At 36.5% G+C, this 21611-nt stretch overlaps 1 protein-coding gene across 1 annotated transcript in view; it reads right to left on the reverse strand.

Moving 5' to 3' along the window:
- The window catches only part of DOCK3 (dedicator of cytokinesis 3), a gene marked incomplete at both ends in the record, with an annotated part of 184279 nt that overhangs the window by 21092 nt on the left and 141576 nt on the right, over positions 1-21611 (reverse strand). Inside the window, 7 exons of the mRNA XM_083354955.1 lie at positions 800-921; positions 1734-1850; positions 2997-3080; positions 3944-4123; positions 5891-5977; positions 10376-10542; positions 12657-12798. Coding sequence (XP_083211081.1) covers positions 800-921; positions 1734-1850; positions 2997-3080; positions 3944-4123; positions 5891-5977; positions 10376-10542; positions 12657-12798 — 899 coding nt within the window. The remainder of the gene's footprint in view (positions 1-799; positions 922-1733; positions 1851-2996; positions 3081-3943; positions 4124-5890; positions 5978-10375; positions 10543-12656; positions 12799-21611) is intronic.

Consider the following 21611-nt stretch of genomic DNA (forward strand, 5'->3'; position numbering starts at 1 on the left):
TGCAATTCAGTCTTCATTCATTTTATCTCTATGATCAAAAAAGCTGAGTATTTCTTTCATACTGATTGCTTTTGTAATTCAAATTTATCCGACAGCACCCATTAATTTATGACTCTGTTCTGGGTTTATCACACACACTTAAGTAATCCACTTCCATTTCAGCATATGTTTTTCTTGACACACCCAGACTTTCAGTTCTGAATGAATCATGGTTTTATACACAGCCATTTTGGTTGAGTTGGGGTTGTTTTTTTAACAAACATTCATTCATTCCTGACATCTAGCACTATTTTTCTACTTACATTTGCACATTTTAAAATTTCTCCTTCCATTTTCCTGTCTTTAATAAATATTCTAAGATGCACTAAATCATTTTCTTCTTTGTATTTTCATCATTAATGTGTAACTTGCAATCATTCAGCCTACACAATTATCTTGGTCTTCGATAACATCAATTTTCAGATATTAATAACTGAAAAATTATTTTTCTATTAGATCTGGTTGATAATCATTATGATCTTATCATTTTATTACCTGTTAATGTCAGGTTACTACATAAATAGTAAGAAATAATAAATGTTCAGACAGCAAAAACAATCTTATAGGAAATTTAATCCCACAATAATAAAGTAAATTTAAAAGTCTAGCCTTTTATTTATTATAATTTTGAATACTCCAAAAGTTTTGTTAATGAGACTTTTTAGTTACACGTAGCAGGTATATTATTCAATTTCAGATGTTATTTGAAAATGCAGATACAGAAAGACTCTTCTAAAATAGAACGTGTTTAAAATAATACCTGTGGCGATGCATTACTTTGATGTTCTCTGGACTCATTGGACTGTGTGATACAAGCATATTGCTTCGTGGTGTGCTTGTTCCTGAGCAGGCTGGACTCAATTTTTCCAGAGTGGGTAACTCCTATAAAGGGCATTAAATGGTAGTTGTGAATGGATTAGGAAGAATATAAATATTGTTTATAAAACTGGATACAACCAATATGGTCTGTCCACCAGTTCTACATGTTTAGAAGATAATACAAATAAAATAAGCAAAGATGAAGAAATTGAAAAATTGAGTTATGGTGACAATATTCACTTCTAAAACATAACAAGAAGATCAATGGTAGAGACAAAAAGTATGGAAATTCTGTATCTTAGAATAGCATTAATAATGTTTTGTTTAAACTGGATTATTTCTTGGCATAGAACCACAACGTGAAGGTAATAATATCACAAAGGCACTACATTAACAATGTTTGTTTAGTGGAAAAGCTCTATTTATTTATTTATAAAATTTATTGGCTGCCCATCTTATCACAGAATCTTATCTCAATGCTGAATTTCAGTGAAACAAAAAACAAAATGATTCAAATATATAATTCGATTTTTTTGTTTTATATATGTACTGAAAACTAAAATATGTTTATCAGCTCATTCACTATCAGCCAAACAGTTCTTTCATGTATTGTCACTTGCAAGTATTGACTATATATGGATAATGAAACAATCAAGACCATGTAAAATAATTCACTGGAATAATATCTAACTGAGGAAAAAGTTAAGGTCCAATGGGGTAGACACGAGTGGTATCCAAAATGTATTTCTGTTAACAACATCATACATCTCAAGTGTTGCTAAAAATTCTGTCTCAAAGTTTAAAAGTACAAATTTATATTTATTCTATTTTATAAGACATATTGGATAAGGTCAAAAATACTGTTATGAACTTACATGGTACAAACTAGATCGCATCATTTGAAATTGGTCAATTAATTTCTTATGGAGTGGACGCATCTCAGGATGTACAAACTTCTCATGTACTGCCAGACCTATTCCTAGGATATGTACCTATTAAAATTAAAATCACAACTTAATATTCATTTTCAATGAGACTACAGTATAATGTTTTCAATATTGCAAGCTTACTAAAAATATTTAAACATTGTGGCTATTAAAATTATAATTCATGATTGCTAGATATGATTTCCAGATTTTACTAGTAAGAATTGTAAATGATATCTAAGCAATAATTGATTTACTTCCCTGGTAACTATTTTGAAACAAACTTTCTAGTAGCAATGTTAAGACTATGAAATGATAACAGTTTTAATTGGAAAGATAACAAAAATGCAGATACATATGAAAGGTATTTGATAAATTGAAACAACCTAGCACACTGGCATTTTTTTTATCTGAAAAGGAAATGTGAATTTGAGAGCATAATCTTTTTAAAAAGATTTGTTCTACAAGTATATACACTTCTATTTACAGTATTGAAGATCCAAGTGGCTAATACAGGTTAGCAAACAGCATTTTTTAGATTTGCATTGTCCCCACTTTCTTAGTTTTCAGTTATTTTCAAGTATCTGTATTTGTTTTATACATCTGGTACATTATGTTATAAAGGTGGACATCGAATTCTACATTTCTACATTTTTTTTGTTTTGTCATTAAATTCTATAGTTGTTTTAGAACAGACATGTCAAACACAAGGCCCGGGGGCTGGATCCGGCCCGCGAAGTGGTTTCATGTGGCCCGCGAAGCCATCCTGGAAAGAGTGAGGGAACGGCCCCCACTGCCTTGGCCCTGGCCCAGAGACCCTCCTCCTGCCAGAGACCCTCAGATCTGTCCCACTCCTGCCCAGGACCCCATAGGCACCCTTGATGCGAACGATGTAGAGCTGGCCATGCCCACCCAGTAGGCCATATGCACTCTAGCCATGCCCACCCAGTAGGCCACACCCACCCTGGCCACGCCCACCTTGCCCCCTGAGGGCAACCGCAATGCTGATGCGGCCCTCAATGAAATTAAGTTTGACACCCCTGTTTTAAAAGATGAGCATAAACCAAATATATATGTAGTGTAACGTTCTGGTCTCCAGTATTTTATATAGTTTAAATAATTCCATGTTATTTTGCATTACTGTAGATAATATTAAAAGAAACCAATTTTATTACAGTATTATTTACTTTTATTTTAAAAAGATAAGAATACCTGTTCATGCATCAGTTCTTTCAACTGTGTGATTTTTTCTGCATCTCCAGGATGAGAGGAGATATAATCCCTATCAAAGAATGCCTGGAGAAGAAAAATTATAAGTTGTACTTTGGTAGCTTTATTTTTTATACATGACTATGGAATCCATTTTAAATATTTTGTCACCTTCTCCTCCCATTTTATGCAGCCTATATTTTCCCCATTCTTGGATTTTGTAAATTCAAAAGCCAACACATATAAATCAATGGCAAATGAAATTTGCTCTAGGATAGTGCTAAGCAATTTTTAGTAGACCAAATTTATTTTAAATTTCAACAGTAATACTACCAACATATTTCTTCACAAAATCCTGAAACTCTCATTTATTTCATTGTTTATTTCCACTGAACAGTAGATGAGAAATAAGCAATCATCAATATAAAAGTGTTTTGTGGATTTTCTGCATGCAGATAATCCAGAAATAATTTTACTAATTTACATTTTAAGTAAGATCAACATTACTTAACAGCTTAGTTGTTGAAAAGTAATGAATTCTTCAGCAATTGTCACTATCCTTCTCTTTAGACATATATCCAACATTATCAAGATAATGACTTTGATTATTTTATTAACATAGCAATTTCTAAGGAGCATTTATTATTTGTAATTATTATAATTACAAACTTTTATCTTTTCAATGAATTTCATATTTTTACAAACAATAAAATATGATGCTATAACAATTTACTTATATACAGAAGGTAGAATGACCCAAAATAAAATAGCTACTGTTGTTTAGACTAGAATACTGACATAAAGCTAAGCATTGTGTTATAATTATGAAAAATTAACACTGTTTCTTATATAATTAAACATTCTTATATACTGTTAAAGACAACAATGAAATACAACTGTATTGTGAAAAGCTGCTGAAAGTAACAATAATCAGAGAAGTCTGAATTTACCTCCTGATAACGGGCTATGCCACCATTCACAGCAGCGTCAATAACTCCATTCAGGCACATACTGAGTAGATTAATGTTCCCATGCATTTGTTTGTGTTGGTACTGGCTTATCAGTGTCCTTAGCTCCTGATTTTTGTTCTCTACTACTTGAATGGCATTTTCTAGTGGGCTTACTTCAACCTATAAGACATACAAGCATGTATCAATATTATCATATATCATTATCATATACCTTCATAAGTATAAATAAATGTAGTGCCTCTTCATCCCTTCTAATATTATAAAAATTATCTCTTCACGTCTCTTATCTATAGGCACATTCATAAAATATCATCAGTCTGGGTGTCAGCAGAAAGCCCAGAAGTAATAACACATCTTGTTTTAACCTTATTCAAATAAGCTAACTTTATATTCCTTTCTTTTTCTTCTAATAGCCTTCAGATCAGACAAATATTGTTGTAGGATTTGATTTCTTATCCCATCACATTACAGTTCTTCAAGTTTTAATACGTCATTTTTGCAAATCCAGTAAGAAAAAATTATTCAGGTCACTTGGTTTACCATTTGTATTTTCCTTCTCATTTTTAAAACAATGATCAGTTTCTTTTGTATAGCCAATGAGACATCCTTTTCCAAGTCCTTCCTTGTAAATCCACTTTCAGTATAATCTCTGTCTGTCAGATAAAATTTGTTCCACATCAGTCATTTCTTTAATAACATCTTTTGGACATAATCTATCCATAGAGGTAGATATCATGGCTGATACTGTTGATATTATGGCTGCTAATTTATTTATTTATTTATTTATTTGTTTGTTTTATATACCGCCCTTCTCCCGGAGGACTCAGGGCGGTGTACAGAGCAAAGTAGGTATACAATAAAGCAATAATAAAACAAATAGAACCCCAAATCTATCAGGCCAGGCCGGCTTGCTGGAATAGGTAGGTTTTTAAGTCACGACGGAAGGTGCGAAGGTCGGGGGCCATCCGGATTTCGGCTGGCAAGCAGTTCCAAAGGGTTGGCGCACCCACCGAGAATGCTCTCCCCCTGGGGGCCACCAGCCGGCATTCTCTGACCGGTGGCACCCTGAGGAGGCCCTCTCTGTGGGAGCGCACAGGACGGAGGGGTGTTGACGCTGGCAGTAGGTGTTCCCTACTAATTTGGGGGTCCATTCTTCAAAAGTCTTCTTTAATAGTTTCAGTGTTATAAAGTTTTGCATCATTTTATAGGTCTTAGTTAATTAACATCAAAAATAGGCTTGTGTTTTGTCCTTCTGCCTAGAATGTTTAGTCCCATCTACTGTCCAGTTTTTAAAATCATAAAATAAATTATCTTTATGTCTTGCAAAACCCGAAAGAGATATACAGTATCTCTAGTGAGCAGTTGTTTTTTATTAATTCAAAATCTTATTGTAAAAGTTTCTGTATTCCAAATTTATCTGAACTCTTAATCTGTTTGTAACTTTTAAAGATCAATATTTTATTTAACTTTTTACTCTTTACTTCAAATTCTTTAAATTCACATGGTATTTTCAAGCATTATAATGAGCAATTTACAGAGTAGTTAGAAAGTGAGGTTAGCACACCTCACTTTCCTTTAAAAGGCACCAATTGCAATTGCAAGCAAGAGGAAAATTCCCGTTTCCCAACAGTTGCAGTTTCCTTGCAGGAAGCAGCCATCCTGAGCATGTATGGACAGGTTTTTGTCCTTTCTTTATCTTGAAGTTCCATGGTTCTCTGGTCTTGTTATGGTTGTCAGTTCCATTTTCGTGGAGACATATTCAGTGGAACACTCCTCTCCGGGGAGACCTTCTATTAAATTAGTCTTAATTATGTGAAACACTCATTTGTTACAAGCACATTTAACATTTTATTTTATCCATTAGATAAAAAATTACCCACTCTTTCTCTTTACTTTATACCTTAACTTACAAAAATAATAGATTACCAATTCTCGTTTTTCCACTTCAAACCACCGAGAGATTCCAGGTAAACTGTGAGTCAGGGTTAGAGTGGTACGTTCAATCCACAAGCTCTACAAAGAAAAACAAAGCTTGGTAGAATAATCAGGTTTTCACTAAAGGTGGGCAATTACACATGATGGGAAGGGACTATTCCAGAGAAGGGGAAGTGACTGAAAAAGTATATTTATAAGGTCCCCAAAGGTGAAAAGTGTTTAATTGAGTGAATGAGTGATCTTATTGTGTAGGCAAACATTACAGGGAGAAAACAGTCCTGCAGATAACAGGCTCTGAACCATGAAGGTGAGAACCACACTTTGAGTTGCATTCAAAAGGCAACTGGCAATCAGCTGCACTAGTTGCCAGTTGGCTTCTGAATGCAATTCAAAAGTTATAGGAATGTTTCAAGTGCATCCATCGTTTCTCAAGCTGCTACATTCTGGACCATCTGCAGCTTTTGAATGTTCTTCAAGGGAAGCCCCATGTAGAACTTAATATAATAGTCCAATAGATAGGAAGTCATTCCTGTCATTCCAGGAAAAGTAGCAATTGGCAGACTAGATGAAAGCAAATTCTTTTTAAGCTTAATTACCCCTAGCTCCTAAAGCAGGATCCACTAGTTCAACCCTCAAAATTGCAAAGTAATTCTGCTCAGGGAAGTGCAATTCTATTTAGAATTAAGGATGTAATTTTACTGGAAAGTGCCAGAAATTTGCAGATGATGGGTCTAGGGCTTGATCCCCTGTGATCCTGACTGAAAACATCATTTTAGCAATTGCCATGATATAACGTTTTCCCCCCATTCATAAACTTCAGAGATGGTTCAGAAGCATACGTACAGTACTATTGAAAGCTGCTGGGAGACCAAGAAGGATGGTTGCATTACTCTTATCTCAGTTCTGCCAGATTAGTTTTTAATTGTGCTGAAACTAGGCAGAAACTGGGCTGAAACTAGGCAGAAACTGGGCCGAAACAGATCCAGATAATCTGTTGTAGTCTAACCAATTTCTCCATAATCTTCCCCAAGAAGGAGAGGTTGGAGACAGATTGACAATCCTCCAGTAAAATTGGGCCAAGCAATGATTTCTTAAGGAGACGGTGCATCATCACCTCTTTCAAATTATGCAATAATATACCCTCTTTCAAGGATGCATTTTACCATCTCCCTGACTGAGCTTTCTATAATCTCCTTGGCAGTTTTCACCAACTAGAAGGGGCAGAGGTCCAGACCAAAGGTAGTTGGGTTGCAAAGAATCAGATCACACACAGGATCAAACTCATCTCAGATAACTCAGATAACACCCAAGGACTCACTAAATTCCTCTGAAGCTGCTCAGCTGGCATCAAGCTCCAAGTGAATCTGAACAACTATGTCCTTCAGATGCCTAAAAGGATTTTCACAGTGGCTTCTTATATGATCTTCCTGCTTCTTCTTACCCAGTGGGATTTTTTGTCACTTTGGAAAGAGCTGCTGAGCAGCAGTTTGTGGATACAATAGGAGAGTGAAGAAATATCAATATTTTGCCACTGTCATCACTATGGTGTAGACCTTGATATGGGCTCCTATCCATGCTTGGTCATATTCTGCTTTTTGTTTTGCTCCAGTAGTACACTAGGTTTTTTTAATTATTATTATTTGTTTCATTTCATGGAACTCCTCAGAAAAGCAACAACCTCCCTCTGTCCTCCAAGTCTACAAATTGGGAGAAGACATTCAAATGCAATTTTTCCTATTTCAGCGGGAAGTTCAGGCCTTGGCTTCTGAAGCATCCTCTAGAAACTATAGAGTTCCATTAGCTCCCTCAGTCAGATTAATCAATCTGTTATTGCACAGTGCTGTGCATGCCTAAAAGAATTATGTCTTATAGAGCTCAACAAGGCTTACTTTTGCACCAGTTGAGCTGCTTTACAAGATCTACTTTTATATCGGACTTCCGGTGGCTGCGCAGCGCCGGAGACAGCCCTCCCGGGCTGCCCGCGGCTCAGCTGAGTGATTTTCGCCCGAAACAGCGCCGATCAGCTGTTCGGGCGAATTTGAAGCCCCCTCCTCGGGAGAAGAGGAGGGGGTGAGGCCCCAGGTAGGGGTCGAGTTCTCCGGGGCCGCCTGAGCTTGTAGCTTGGGCGGCTGAAGGATCGAACTCCCCCGTAGCCTGGGTCGCTCCCAGCTGGCCAGCGCCTCTGCTCCTGATTTCTTGGAGCAGAGCCAGGCGTCTGCGACCACCCCTGCCTGAAGGAAGGACTATGGAATAAAAAGAGCAGGCAGAGCGGTACAAGAGGAAAAGGTGAAGAGGATTATTTTATTTTACTCTCGAGCTTGATGGACTTTTTAAATCACAATTGAAAGTAAAAGATGGCGGCTAAACCTCCCCCTAAAACTCTTCGGAGTGCTGGAACTTCTCCGGTGCAACAATCATCATTGCAGGCATTGCATCCTCCTGATGTATTGACATTGAAGGATTTACAAGATGCTCTTGAAAAACATACCCAGGTAATTTTGGAATCAATGGGTGATAAATTTGCACAGATGGAGGAGAAATTGGAGAAGTTGGAGGAGAGAATGGAGGAGAGGATGGAACAAAAGTTTAGTGTGATGACGGTAGACATTTTGTCTTCAGTGTATAAAGTGGCTGAATGTGTGGAAGATTTGACTCAAAAGAATGCCATATTAGAAGCAAAAGTATTGGAGAATGAAGATTTAAGAGATAAAATGGATAAAGAATTGAGTCTTGCTCAATATTTCCAGATGCAGTTTGCCATTAGAATCAGAGGTTTAAAGGAGAATATTAAGGAAGATCTAAAGCAGCTGGTTTCTGAGGCTCTCGAAGTGGTATTGAATCAGCCAGCATCCGAAATAAAAGGAGGCATGGATAAAGTGTTTCGTGTGAATTCATGGATTGCTAGACAGAGAAAGTTGCCTAGAGATGTGGTGGTTTATTTTGCAAAAAGGGAAATTAGAGATGAAGTTATACAAGCTGCCTATGATACTAAAGTTGTGATCGCTGATCAAGAAGTTCTGGTTCTAAAAGAAATTCCTCCAAAGATTTTAAGGAGAAGGAAGGATTTTACATTTCTTGTGCAAGAGCTCAAGCAACGAGATATAAGGTTCAGATGGGAGATCCCAGCTGGGTTGATGGTGATGCATGAAGGTAAAAGGTACCGTCTGGTTACTGTGATGCAAGCGCGTGATTTTTACAATAATGTTTTAAAAGCAACCCCATTAACACTTCTGGAAGCTGCAAAGGGATCTGGAGAAGGAGAACATCAAGAGGCTGAAGATGGACAGACAGAGGAGAATGGTGCTGGAGGAGATCAAGTTACAACTTCTTTGGATGATCCCAGAGAACAGAGGGTGACGCGTGCTGCTTTAAAACGATCAAAAAAGATAAAAGAACAAGATCAGCAGAAGTCTATGGAACTTTCACAACGTACTTACAGCCAAGCAGTGGGAGGTGGGAAAAGATTTGGGTGAGGAATGTAAAATTTACATAAGCTTGAAATCTAAGAGAGAATTTTTACAAAATGTTTTTATAGATGGTATTTAGATCTTAAAAAGCTAAGTATGTATCTGAATTATTAGCCTAATTGTTGGAGGTGCGGTGATGAAGACGTAATATATTTTTATATATGCTGGACTTGTAAAAAGGTTAAGGTTTTTTGGATAAAAGTTTGGTGGAACATACAGAAGATTTTTAAATGAAGGTTAAAGTTTTGTCCGCAACTTTTTTTTTTGTTGGGAATAATTACAGATGCTACAGTTGTGGACACTAAGTTGATGTTGAATTTAATTATGGCAGCAAGACTTTTGATAGGTCAGTACTGGAAGAAAGAGGAATTGCCGACCATAGAAGAGTGGACTTTAAAGGTTTCCGACCTGGTTGAAATGGCGAAGATTTCGGCCTATTTGAAAGATTACTTGCAATAACGCTATATTATGGAAGGGAGAAAATGGATTGAGTTTATCCAGAATAAGTATAGGGTTAAGAAGTTTCATGTAGTATTTGAATAAGTCTTCTTTCTTTTTTTTCTTTTTCTATCTTAGTTTTTTTATATATATTTAATATCACTAAGGTTTGTTTTATCCTATATAAGCTAGAGAGTGATAGATTTTAGAGTTTATGGTTGTTAGTATATGGTTGTTTATGATTGTTTTTTTTTATATATACCTTGTATTTAGCTCTGGGAAGTCGGGGGGGAGGGGGGGAGGGGGGAGAGGAAGGGGGGGAGAGAGAAGGGAGGGGGGATTTTTAAGGGAAAAATTGTATGTTAAAACTTTTCAATAAAAAAAAGATCTACTTTTATATCATAAAGCTGCAATCAAATATTCAAAGATTTTAGTTGCTATTATTTTTCTCAACATTAAAATTGTTTAACACTTGCTTTGAGGATAGCAATAATGCTATGAGCTCTTACATATATCTAAAAGTTCAATATATTTTGCATAAAAATGTTAATATATTAGGAAGAATTAGAACCTTAAATTCATTTTCCTTGTCTTTGGGGCCCTTGTGAAAAGGCCTATCATAGCGGAATTTCCTGATGTTGTTAACTCGATAAAAGCTCTTTATGCGATCAGGGACACGATCCATATGTAGTACATCAATATTGTCAGGAATTGGAGTCACCGCATAGATTTGCAAGTCTGTAATAAGAGTCCAGTCAAAGGAAAAAACTACATACAATACAAAAGAATACAGATTAGCCTTACACATTGCATAGTAATATTACAGTTCTTTATTATTTTTAATACTTTTTAAACCATACACACACCCCGGAAACTCATGCAGGATAGAAACTACAATGTGAATCTGTGCAATTTTAGCAACTATGGCATCCTATGACATAAACTTGCTAACATCATGTAGTTCTAACCTGTTCCTCCAAATGAAATAATTGAAAGTGAGATGACGGGTACCTTCAGTATTATTTCCTTCCCATTTCTACTTGCATCTTGATCTGTTATAAAATACTATTGGATGAACATTTTTTAAAATGATACTCATTGTACCTTGTTCAATAATTTTCCATTTCTGTCATGTTCTTAAAAGCTCTTCTGAGCCCTAGTTTGCTTTAAATTTAGCCCTAATAAAACAAATACTCATTTTCCTTTTTTCACTATTTTTTCATAAGGAAATCACAGTTTAAATCAACATTATCACAGGATTTAACCCATTTTTATCCAGACATCTGAACATATATATTCATTTCAAGTTTGCAAAAGGATTTGTAATAGAACTTTATATTAGAATTTGCATTAAAACTTTGGTGTTTATTTCGCTGTGCGATGTAAGTTTCCTGTTTTTATTTCTCTGTACAAGATGTATAATTATGATATTTCAGCCATTTATGCCTACTTTAGATTGTTCATGAATATTTAATTTCTAGTTTGAACTTTTAGTGATCTGGAATTAAAAACTGAAATTCTTCCTCTATCTCTTTACAGCAAGTTATTTTTTTACTTCGAGTAGACAGCACTAAAACAATTTTTATTTCCATCAAAATTCCTATAGTTTTTTTTCTTGCCAGTGTTTTTTTTTCTTATACTAGAGCAATTTATTATGTTACTCTGGATTTTACTATTGCTGAAAATTCAATTCTAATTCTCAGGCAATCTAATTAAGTTTTTATTTTAAAAGTGCCCAGGTTTAGGGGCAAATATTACCATCAATTCTTTTTGTTTCATCGAAGTCTAAGGTCACATTTAGTTTTCATTTCAATTTATTAAATTTATTTACCAAATTTTGCTTCTTAACAACAACACTATCCAATAAATTCACAATCAAGGCCTCTCAGAAATGTAAAATGAAATAAAGTGCTAGTTTTTAAAGGTTCAGCAGGAAAGTCATATGCATCCTCAACTTATTTTTAACAGTATGCTGTTGTCAGTGAATGTATGAAAATATCCCTCTGCCCCATATATAGATAATTATACATGGAGGAACCCTATTAGATATGGTAATTAATATATTCTAAATTTGGGTTACAACTTAGACTTTAAAATACATTATGGTTGAGCTTTATCAAACAGCCAGAATCTAGGAATATCAACAACAAATGATAGCTACTACAGTACTGACAAATGAAGTAAACAATATCTTTTTCCTATTTAAACAGTATACAGAAATGATTATCATAAAAGTTTTATTGCACCTGATTTGCTATTGATTTCACAGTGCAATTTATTATGTATATCATAAAGATAATAAATGACACTGTAAACTCCTACAACAGATACTTTGCAATAATAAATGTATTAATATTTAAGGTGCTATAAAATTCTATTGCTTTTTCTGCAAAACACTAATATGGCACTCTGGGAACATGTTTATTTGGGCATTCTCATTCTTTTAAAAAGTTAGGCATCTCAACTTACATTTCTTGATTTCACTTCACAGGGGAAAGGGAATAAGCAACACACTTTTTAAAAAATGTTTTGAGGGGGATATTAGAATAGAAATACTGTAGAAGTAAAAACAAAGATCTTGTCAGGAAATTACAGAATATAATTTTATGAAGTTAGGAAAGATTAACATGTATGATAGTGAATATCAAAGCTCCCTTTCACAAATCTGACAGTGCATGCTATATTCTATTTTTAAACAACCCCCCCATACCCCCATTGCAGTTAAAGCTTTAACTGTCTGTAAGAGGGCAATGAAAAATATTAAAATTACTATAATGTGTTCCAATTGTGAAATCTTTTTAATTTTGCAGCAACTTTGGTAACTTAATTCTAAAAATATTAATCAAGGATACACTGGGCATCACACTGCAATATGCTGTCATCTGGGTGATTTGGATGTTGCATTGCAATGGCTTGTGGAAATTCACTAAGCATTCTTTGTTGGAAGGTCTCTAATCTCTCATAGTCATGGCCTCGGCAAACATACTCTTTATTCTGAAAGGAGAAGAAAGTAACATGAAATTAAAATATCACTGAATTGTTCCCTTAGCCTCCTCATTTTTATTTATCAACCAGACTAAAAGACAGTGGAATAAGACAGTTCAAACAATTTTACAAAGTGGAAAGAAGGAAGGGGCAAACCATACCTCCAGAGAAGGCATGTTTCAGAGTATGGTCCTAGCACAGGTAGTTGTTAAGTTACGACTGTAATGGAGCCTGCCCATTATTTGTCATAATGTTAAGTGAATCACATTAAATGAATGAGCCCCCATCCCTGCTCTCCTTAATGTGTCCTTTCTTCAGACCCTGGCGAAGCTGTTTTCCTTCAATCTTGCATTTTTACACATGCTTCCATCCTCTCTGGAAAAGCCTTTTTGCACGGAGGACAGAGGCCTGCATGGACATGAGATCTATTGCACCCCTGCAGGCTTCCACCCTCTTTAGAAAAGCATTTTTGTGGGGAGGACAAAATCATATGTAAGAACACGAGATCTATTGTGAGGTCTGCAGAGACAGAGGCATTTCCAAAGAGGAAAATAGAAAGAGCTTCCTCTGAGCAAAAAGGCGTTTCTAAAGAGAATGGAAGCATGTGTAAGAAAAAGAAATCTAAGGAAAACAGCTTTGCCAGGGTCTTGAGAAAAAGAAGGCCACTTTTTTGCAACGTGGCCCAGTCTGTTCTCCTTTCCTACCCCGACATCTTGAGGTCTGGAGATCTTCGAAAGGTGAGTGATCGGTGACCGGGTGGGGAGAAGCACATGGAACCCCATGGGCTAGCAAAGCAGGCCTAGTGCCTGTGGGGACCGAGTGGGCAGGACTGGAGGGGAAATAGACAGGGGGCCTGTTGCAGCAGGTTGTAAGGGATAATGATCACTGTGGTGCTACAACATACGTAACTGCAGGACCGGATCGTAAGTATTTTTGGGTGTGTGTATGTCATAACTTTGAACTGTCGCTAAGTGAATGGTCGTAACTAAGGGCTACCTGTAGTGAGAAGCTGTGCAATGTCATTCATAGTGGACACTTTATAGAGTGCCTGCACAGAATTCTTAGTAGAACCTCTTTAGATGTTCAGATCAGATAGGTGGATTCAACTTTAGCAGGCTAGTATGGGATGTATTCCAGTGCTACATCATATAAGTGACAATTAGCACCCTGAAACTCACTAACAACCATGACCAACTTTAAATTTGTGTAGATTTTGCACCAATTGCATCTTTCGAGTCAACTTGGAAGGCAGCTCCATGTGAGATATTTCACAGTAATCCAACTGCATGATGGTTAAGACATGAGTTAACACTACCAGACGATCTTAATATAGATAATGACATAACTGGCAAATCTGCTACAATTGGGCAAAGGCTAAACAAAGGACACCAGATCATTAGTCAACTTTTTTAGAGGGAGAATAATTCCATCCAAGATAACTGCAAGGACTAATGTTTCAAAATTCCCTGAATATTTATTAATACATCTCAACCGGGGTAATATTTTGTCTGAGCTTATTTCACTCTATTTAGTTTTTAACAGCTTCCAAGTCCTAATTCAAGCTTTCTACAATCTAGGATAGTAATGTATAAATGAATATCATTAGCATACTCATAGAATCATAGTATCATAGGGTTGGAAAGGACCTTGAAATCTTCCAGTCCATGTCCTTGTCCTGGATAGGAATCACAGCATCGCAGACAAATGGCTACCCAAACTTTGAGCCTAGGACCGAAGTCAAATAAACTGTTTCATTGCTTAATTGTTCTGATGACACTTTACTGTAGTCCAATGATAGTGATCACTGATAGTGCCTTTCATGTGCATGATAAATAATTCCTGGGGAGAGCAGTGAACCCTGTGAAGCCCCCTGTTCATATAGGAGAGAATCACCATTATATAGTGCAATGTCCAATCTTTGCTGATAATCCAGACAGTTGATAGTATGTCTTGAGTGTTTTGAGCACCTTGTCGACCCAAATATGGGTGAATCTCCGAAGGGTGTGACTGACTGATGAGAGCAAAGAAGCTTGAAATAGCTATATCAGTCTCCCTTTAATTCTTTGTCAGCAATCCAAATTTATTTAATACAAACAATTGTTGCAGTTGCGACTGCTGCCTGTGGATGGTCCTAGTTTGGGCTGATACAGGCAAAAGATTTCACCCATATTTGGGTCAAGGAGGTGCTCAAAACACTTAAGACATATCTCCTCCCCTCGTCTCTTCCTTCCCTAATGCAGCTGACAAAGTGAGAAAGAGCCTGTGGCCTACAGGTTAAAACAACTGCCTAACATGCAAAGCAGCCCAGGTTCAAATCTCAGAAGGGTGTGGCTGACTGATGAGAGTAAAGAAGCTTGAAATAGTTATATCAGTCTCCCTTTAATTCTTTGTCAGCAATCCAAATTTATTTAATACAGTTGCTAGTATCCAACACTGCAGAGTCTGATAAGACTGAAATGGACAACATTCACTATTTACTGTAGGTCTTAGTGAGAGTTATCTTCCGTCACCAGTAACATTTTTGTCCCATGACTGGGCCTGAATTCCAACTGGTACAGATCCAAATAAACATTTCCTTTAGGATCCTCTATAGGTGATTTCCCACATTGTTCCAAACAATCTTCCATAAAAAGAGAAGGTTGGAGACAAACAAAATTTGTTCAGGAAAAACGTCAGAATGTGACCACCTCCTCATTCAAAGCTGTGTCACTATGTCTTCCCTCAAAGCAAGACTGGCTGATCTCCTGGATCCAACCACTCACACCCACTAGCCACCTAAAGGAATTAGGAAGAGCATGAATTTGGCCAACATGTAATGAGAATTTTGGTCATATCCACATCTGGTTTTCCATTACTGTTGCTCTATGTATGTTTTTAGTCACTTTATCTCAGTGGATATGATTATGAAATGGTCAAACAGGCCCAATCATATCCAGCATCTTTTCAATGTCTGAATTCCAGAAATTCAGAATTTTATGCCCTCTGAATTCCAGAAATTCAGAGGGCGTAAAACAGAACTGCCCACCAAATTGTCAGGAAAGTACCAAAGTGACTTTTGAAAGGCCTGTTCCTCATGCAAAGTTCAGGTATCCATGACCCTCAGTTTAATAAGGAACTGGTTTGATTATGGCAAAAGAAAGATATCAGTGTTATTTTCAGATCACATTTCATCTTCTCCAAATCTCTAGCTTATGTCTTCCCACATGTGTTGTGACCACTATTACGTTTGACACCCCCACAGTTGTCATTAGGGCTATCAGCTCACAAATGATACTGGAACCCTCCTCCAGTACAAGAAGGCTGAAGATATTATAGAACAATAAAATCATGCAGTTGGAGGGAATGCTTAGGCCAGGGGTAGGCAACTTTGGCTCTTTTATGACTCGTGGACTTCAACTCCCAGAATTCCTCAGCCAGCATGCCTGGCTCAGGAATTCTGGGAGTTGAAGTCCATGAGTCATAAAAGAGCCAAGGTTGTCTACCCCTGGCTTAGGCCATCCAATGCAAACTACAGTTTAACACAGGAATCAAAAACATCCTTGACAAATGTCTGTCCAGGCTCTGCTTGAAGACTTCCAGTAAAAGTGAACTCACCATCTTCTAGATAAATAGTCCCATAATCTACTTGCTGTTACAGTTAGCATTTTTTTCTAATATTCAACAAAAATCTTGGAATTTAAATTCATTATTCTGTATCCTGCATTCTGGGTCAGCAGAAAATAAGTCAAGATTTAATTCTTGTGACAATATATATTAATTGAATTGATTATGTGTCATCAAGCTGTTCCTGACTCTCAGCAACCATACAGATTCCCACCCCCCAAGATGATCTATGCTTAATTTGTTCTTTCAGGTCTCCCAAATGTGCACCTTTATAACAGTCCATCCACCTTGCTGCTGGTCATCTTCTCTTTTCTTCTGCTTTTCCCAGCATTAGATCCTTTTACAGAGACCCAAGTCTTCACATACTGTGTCTGAAGTAGAGTAATTTGAGCCTAATTACTTATATCTTGAATGAAAATTTTGATTTGATTTGTTCAATGATCCATCAGTTTGTTTTCTGGGCTAACCACAATATTCTCAGCAGTCTTTTCCAACACCAAAATTCAAAAACATCAATACTCTCCCTATCTTGCTTCTTCAAAGTTCAACTTTTGCTTCCGTGGTGTGTATCAGGGAATACCATGGCTTGCATGATTCTGATCTTTGTAGGTATAGACACATCAAGGCATTTGAATATTGTTTCTTAGGTCTTCATGGCTGTTCTAACAAGTGCTAGTATGCAGCATATTTCTTGTTCCTTTACTGTTGATAGTTGATCCTAAAAGCTATTGACCATTTCACCATCTTCACTGTCGATTCTAAAGCTGATTATTAGGCTATTCAGTGAGGATATGGGATATGGCATTAATGCTGAAATTGGTGGGGAATGGATTGATTAATTAATAAGGATGGAATCTCTCTGGAGATTTGCTCTCTCTGGAGAGAGATTGGGGGATTGACCATATATACTCTGGACAGCTGCTTGCTCTTCATGAGTAAACCACCAAGAATTTTGGGTGATAAGTGGAGAGATCCCATCTATGCCCACAACTGTAATGCAGCCTATGTGGACATAAAGCTTGGCTAAGCCTCATTTCCTAATCACCTTTGGAATTACTTTTTTTTACTGTTTTAAAATATTAAGAATCTTAGGAGCAGAAAATTTGATGGCATTGACTGGGATTCCTTCAATCTTTCAAGAAATTTTAATTGGAGCTTTAAAGATTTCACAATTTGGGCAAACAAATAGAAAAAAATAATTAGAGTATTATTTTAGGAAAGATGTAAGGGTCTAGATCAGACCTGGGCATTTTATGGCCCCAACCCACATCCAGCCCTTTTGCTGTCCTTGTCCAACCTGTGTGAGGTCAACTGGAAAGTACAACTCAAATGTAAATAAGGGTACACCATCCATGCAATACAACTGTGTTGCTTTTATTTTGAAGCAGACTATTTTTTCATCAACTTACATATGTGTCTGCATGTGTGCCTACTACTTTCACTATTGGATTGATCCTCCACAACAGTCACAGTTTCTCATGTGGCCCCTTGAGATAATTAATTTCCCATCTAGATGGACTTTAAATAGGTTTTTTGAAATTAATTGAATAAATCATCCCTATGGGAAATGATTCTAAAAAACCAAACATGATAGTATGGGATTTTGAAGGCTGGACACTAGAAGGAGCTAAAAGGAAGTAAAGATTACAATTAAAGGAGAAGAAAATCTATTTGATTTGTTAATACAGAATGGAGCCAAATACCTTATAACACTGAATGTACTGAAGGATATATGTGAACAATAGTGTCATAAATTAATTTTAAAAATGTCAATCATAGACAAATTCCATAACATGATGTTATGGAAGAGGAATAAGTTCTATCAGAGAAAACCGAAGTAGAACTGAATGTGGATTTTTAAAATGATGGACTATAAGCATGATCTGGAAAAAGATAAAATATTAAATTTACAAATGAAACTGGCTGACATTTTATTAATTAAAAAAGGACATATAAACAACTAACATGAAATGATTTGGATAATTTTAAAATATTAGATTTACAAAGGACATCTGTTAAGTTTTGAAAGACTTGGTGAGAAGGGAAAAAAGAAAAAAAGGAAAAAATTAAGTTCTAGGATATTATTTGAAGAAATAAAAGATCAAGATTGTTAAATGTAAAGGGAATGAATATAAAGTTGATTTATTTGATCAAGATTAAAACAGAAGTTGTTATTTCTGATAATGCTTAATAAACTTGCTGACTAGGACTGAATGACAAGATTTGCTTCTTTATTTTTTTTCTTTGATTATAGTCATATTTTTCTTTCTTCTCTATTCTTTCTTTTATATGCTTCTTTTTTCCTTTTCTACACTTTGTATTTTTTCTTTTTGTCTGCATAACCGTTAGAATAAATTCTAAGGCTGGTTGTATTGCCTGTTGTCATTAATTTGGTCTTTCTAATATTTAATTTTAGTCCCTTTTTTCACTGTGCTTTTTAGTTGTAGTATTAGGGCTTGGAGATCATTTGCATTTTCAGTTTTTAGGATATTATCATCAGCATAGCACAGATTATTAATGTTTCTTCCTCCTATTTTAAAACCATGCTTCCAATCTAGCTTCCCTTCATATATAATCAACATATAGATTGAATAAAGAAGAGAGTATGCAGCCTTGTTGTACTCCTTTACTAACCTGGCTCCCATTTTACCATCTTCTCTTATTCTGTGGCTTCCTGACCTTTATATAAGTTTGTCGTAAGGAAAATGAGATGTTCTGAAATTCTGAGCACATTCCACAGCTTGACATGTAATTTAATTTTATTTAATTACAACTTTTCTAATATGTGTAATAAACTTATTTATCTAACAGCTGCATCCTTGAAACTGCTTGCTAGCCTTCAAGTTTGAATATCACTCTGGGTGAAGCCTGACAATCTTACACAACTTCAAAATCTGTTTCTTCTTCTTCCAGAATGCAGGACATAAGGGTACAGAATGTTTAAAATAAGGCAATTAATTTTAGGAATTAATTCCCAATTAATATTACGAAAAACTTCATACCTGTAAGAGCAATTTGATCAGGTACCAATTAACCAGAGAGGTAGTGGGCTTTCACTGGATCTGTTCAACTAGAAGCTAGACATTCATTTGTCTGGGATTCTTCATCTTGGATTCCTATACTGAGTGGGGGGGTGGGAAGTTAGAATTCATATCCTAAATAGTTCTTTCAAACTGATTGTATTCTTTTTGGATTAGTTTAGATAACCTTTATTGTCATTTTTACTGTGGGCACAATGGCACACATTAAAAATGAAATTTAGTTGCTTGCTCTCAAAGTGTACACATACACAACACACATTTAAACATACTATATACAACGTATGTATAAATCTACACCCTTACATATAAGTAACATATAAATATTAATCACTGTCCATCTTGAATACATAACAGAAGGAGGAAGCTTTAGAGTTCACAAGGTTAATACTGTATGGAGCAAAACTGACTGAATCTGGATGTTTTGCTTCAGATACCACGAAGCCTCCTCCCAGAAGGTAACAAGGAAAACAGGTCGTGAAGAGGATGTGTAATGTCCCAGACAATCTTATGTGCTATGTCCTGGATGGAAGAGAGGGAACTGCCAATAATCTTTTCAGCCATCCTGAACACTCTCTGCACCGCCTTCCTGTCTGAAGCAATGATGCTTCTACACCAGACTGTGATGCTGTATGACAGGATGCTCTCGATCATCCCTCTGTAGAAAGTGGTAAAGACAGGGGAAAGAAGATGTGCTTTTCTCATGCTACGGAGAAAATGTAGACACTGCTGTGCCTACTTCACCAGTGTCTTGCTGTTAAGCGACCAAGCCAGCCTACTTGTTAACTGCACACCCAGGAATTTGATGCTGGTAACCATCTCCACAGTGAACCATTAATGCACAGAGGAGTGTGGTTGTGCCTACCTTTTCTGAAATCGACAATGATCTCTTTGGTTTTTCCAGTATTTAAAACTAGGCTGTTTTCCTTACACCAGTTCACCAAACCCTCAACCTCCTTGCGGTAAGCACCCTAACTGTCATCATGAATAAGGTCCCCTACTGTTGTATCATCTGCAAACTTCACAATATGGCTGGTGGCAAACCTAGCACAACAATCATGGGTCAACAGGGTGAACAGCAGTGGACTTAGGACACAGCCCTGAGGAGAACCTGTGCTCAAGAAAATGGTGTTAGAAATATTTGTTCCAGCTCGCACATATTAGGGCCTGTTAGTAAGAAAATCAAGAATCCAGTTGCACAAAGGAGTGTTTAAGCCTAAAAGGCCCAGTTTGTGTACTAGATGCTAGGGAATGATTGTGTTAAATGCAAAACTGAAGTCGACAAACAACAAATGCACATGAGTGTTTCATTCCTCTAAGTGCTTCAAGTTTAGATGGAGAACGGAAGAAAAAGCATCCTCCGTAGAGTGATTTGGTCGGTAAGCAAACTGAAGCAGGTCAAATGCTGGCAGGAGACTAGATACAATAATGTCCTTTATCAGTTTCTCAAAGCATTTCATAATGATGGATGTCAGTGCAACCGGACTGTTCGCTTCACAACAATGCTTTTAAGGACACAGACTTCCTCTATGCACTTTTGGATATATGCAGACACTGTGGTGGCATATTCCTCAACATTTATATGTTGGTTATGAGTAGCTGCTTCTTTAAACATGCCCCAATCTGTGCATTCAAAGCAGTCTTGTAATGCTTCTATCCCTCTGTCCTGCTTTACTGTAGGTTTCACTCTGACTAATAAAGGTTTATGTGTTGGAATAAGCAACACTGAGATTATCAGAGGGGCCCAGGTGAGGGCGAGGGATAGCTTTGAATGCATTCTTGATGTTGGAATAAGCAAGATCCAGTGTATTCTCCCCTCTGGTTGCAAAGTCCACATATTGATGGAAATGTGGCAGAGTAGCTTTCAGATCCACTTGATTAAAGTCCCCCACTACAATAAATGCACCCTCAGAGTGAGTAGTTTGTAAGTCACTGATGGTATGATAGAGAACATTCAGGGCCTCTTCTCTGTTTGCATCAGGGGGGATATATACAGCTGTGATAATGATAACAGAACATTCTCTAAGCAGATAGAAGGGTCTGCATTTGATGGTCAGAAGCTCCACATCAGGGGAGCACAGACTTGAAACCAGCTTGGCATTTGTAATTATACCCAATAGAAACAATTGCGGACAAAATATATAATTACAGATGCTACGGTAGTGGACATTAAGCTGATGT

This window comes from Vipera ursinii (assembly GCF_947247035.1).
Source record: "Vipera ursinii genome assembly, chromosome: 2".
Classification (NCBI taxonomy): Eukaryota; Metazoa; Chordata; class Lepidosauria; order Squamata; family Viperidae; genus Vipera; species Vipera ursinii.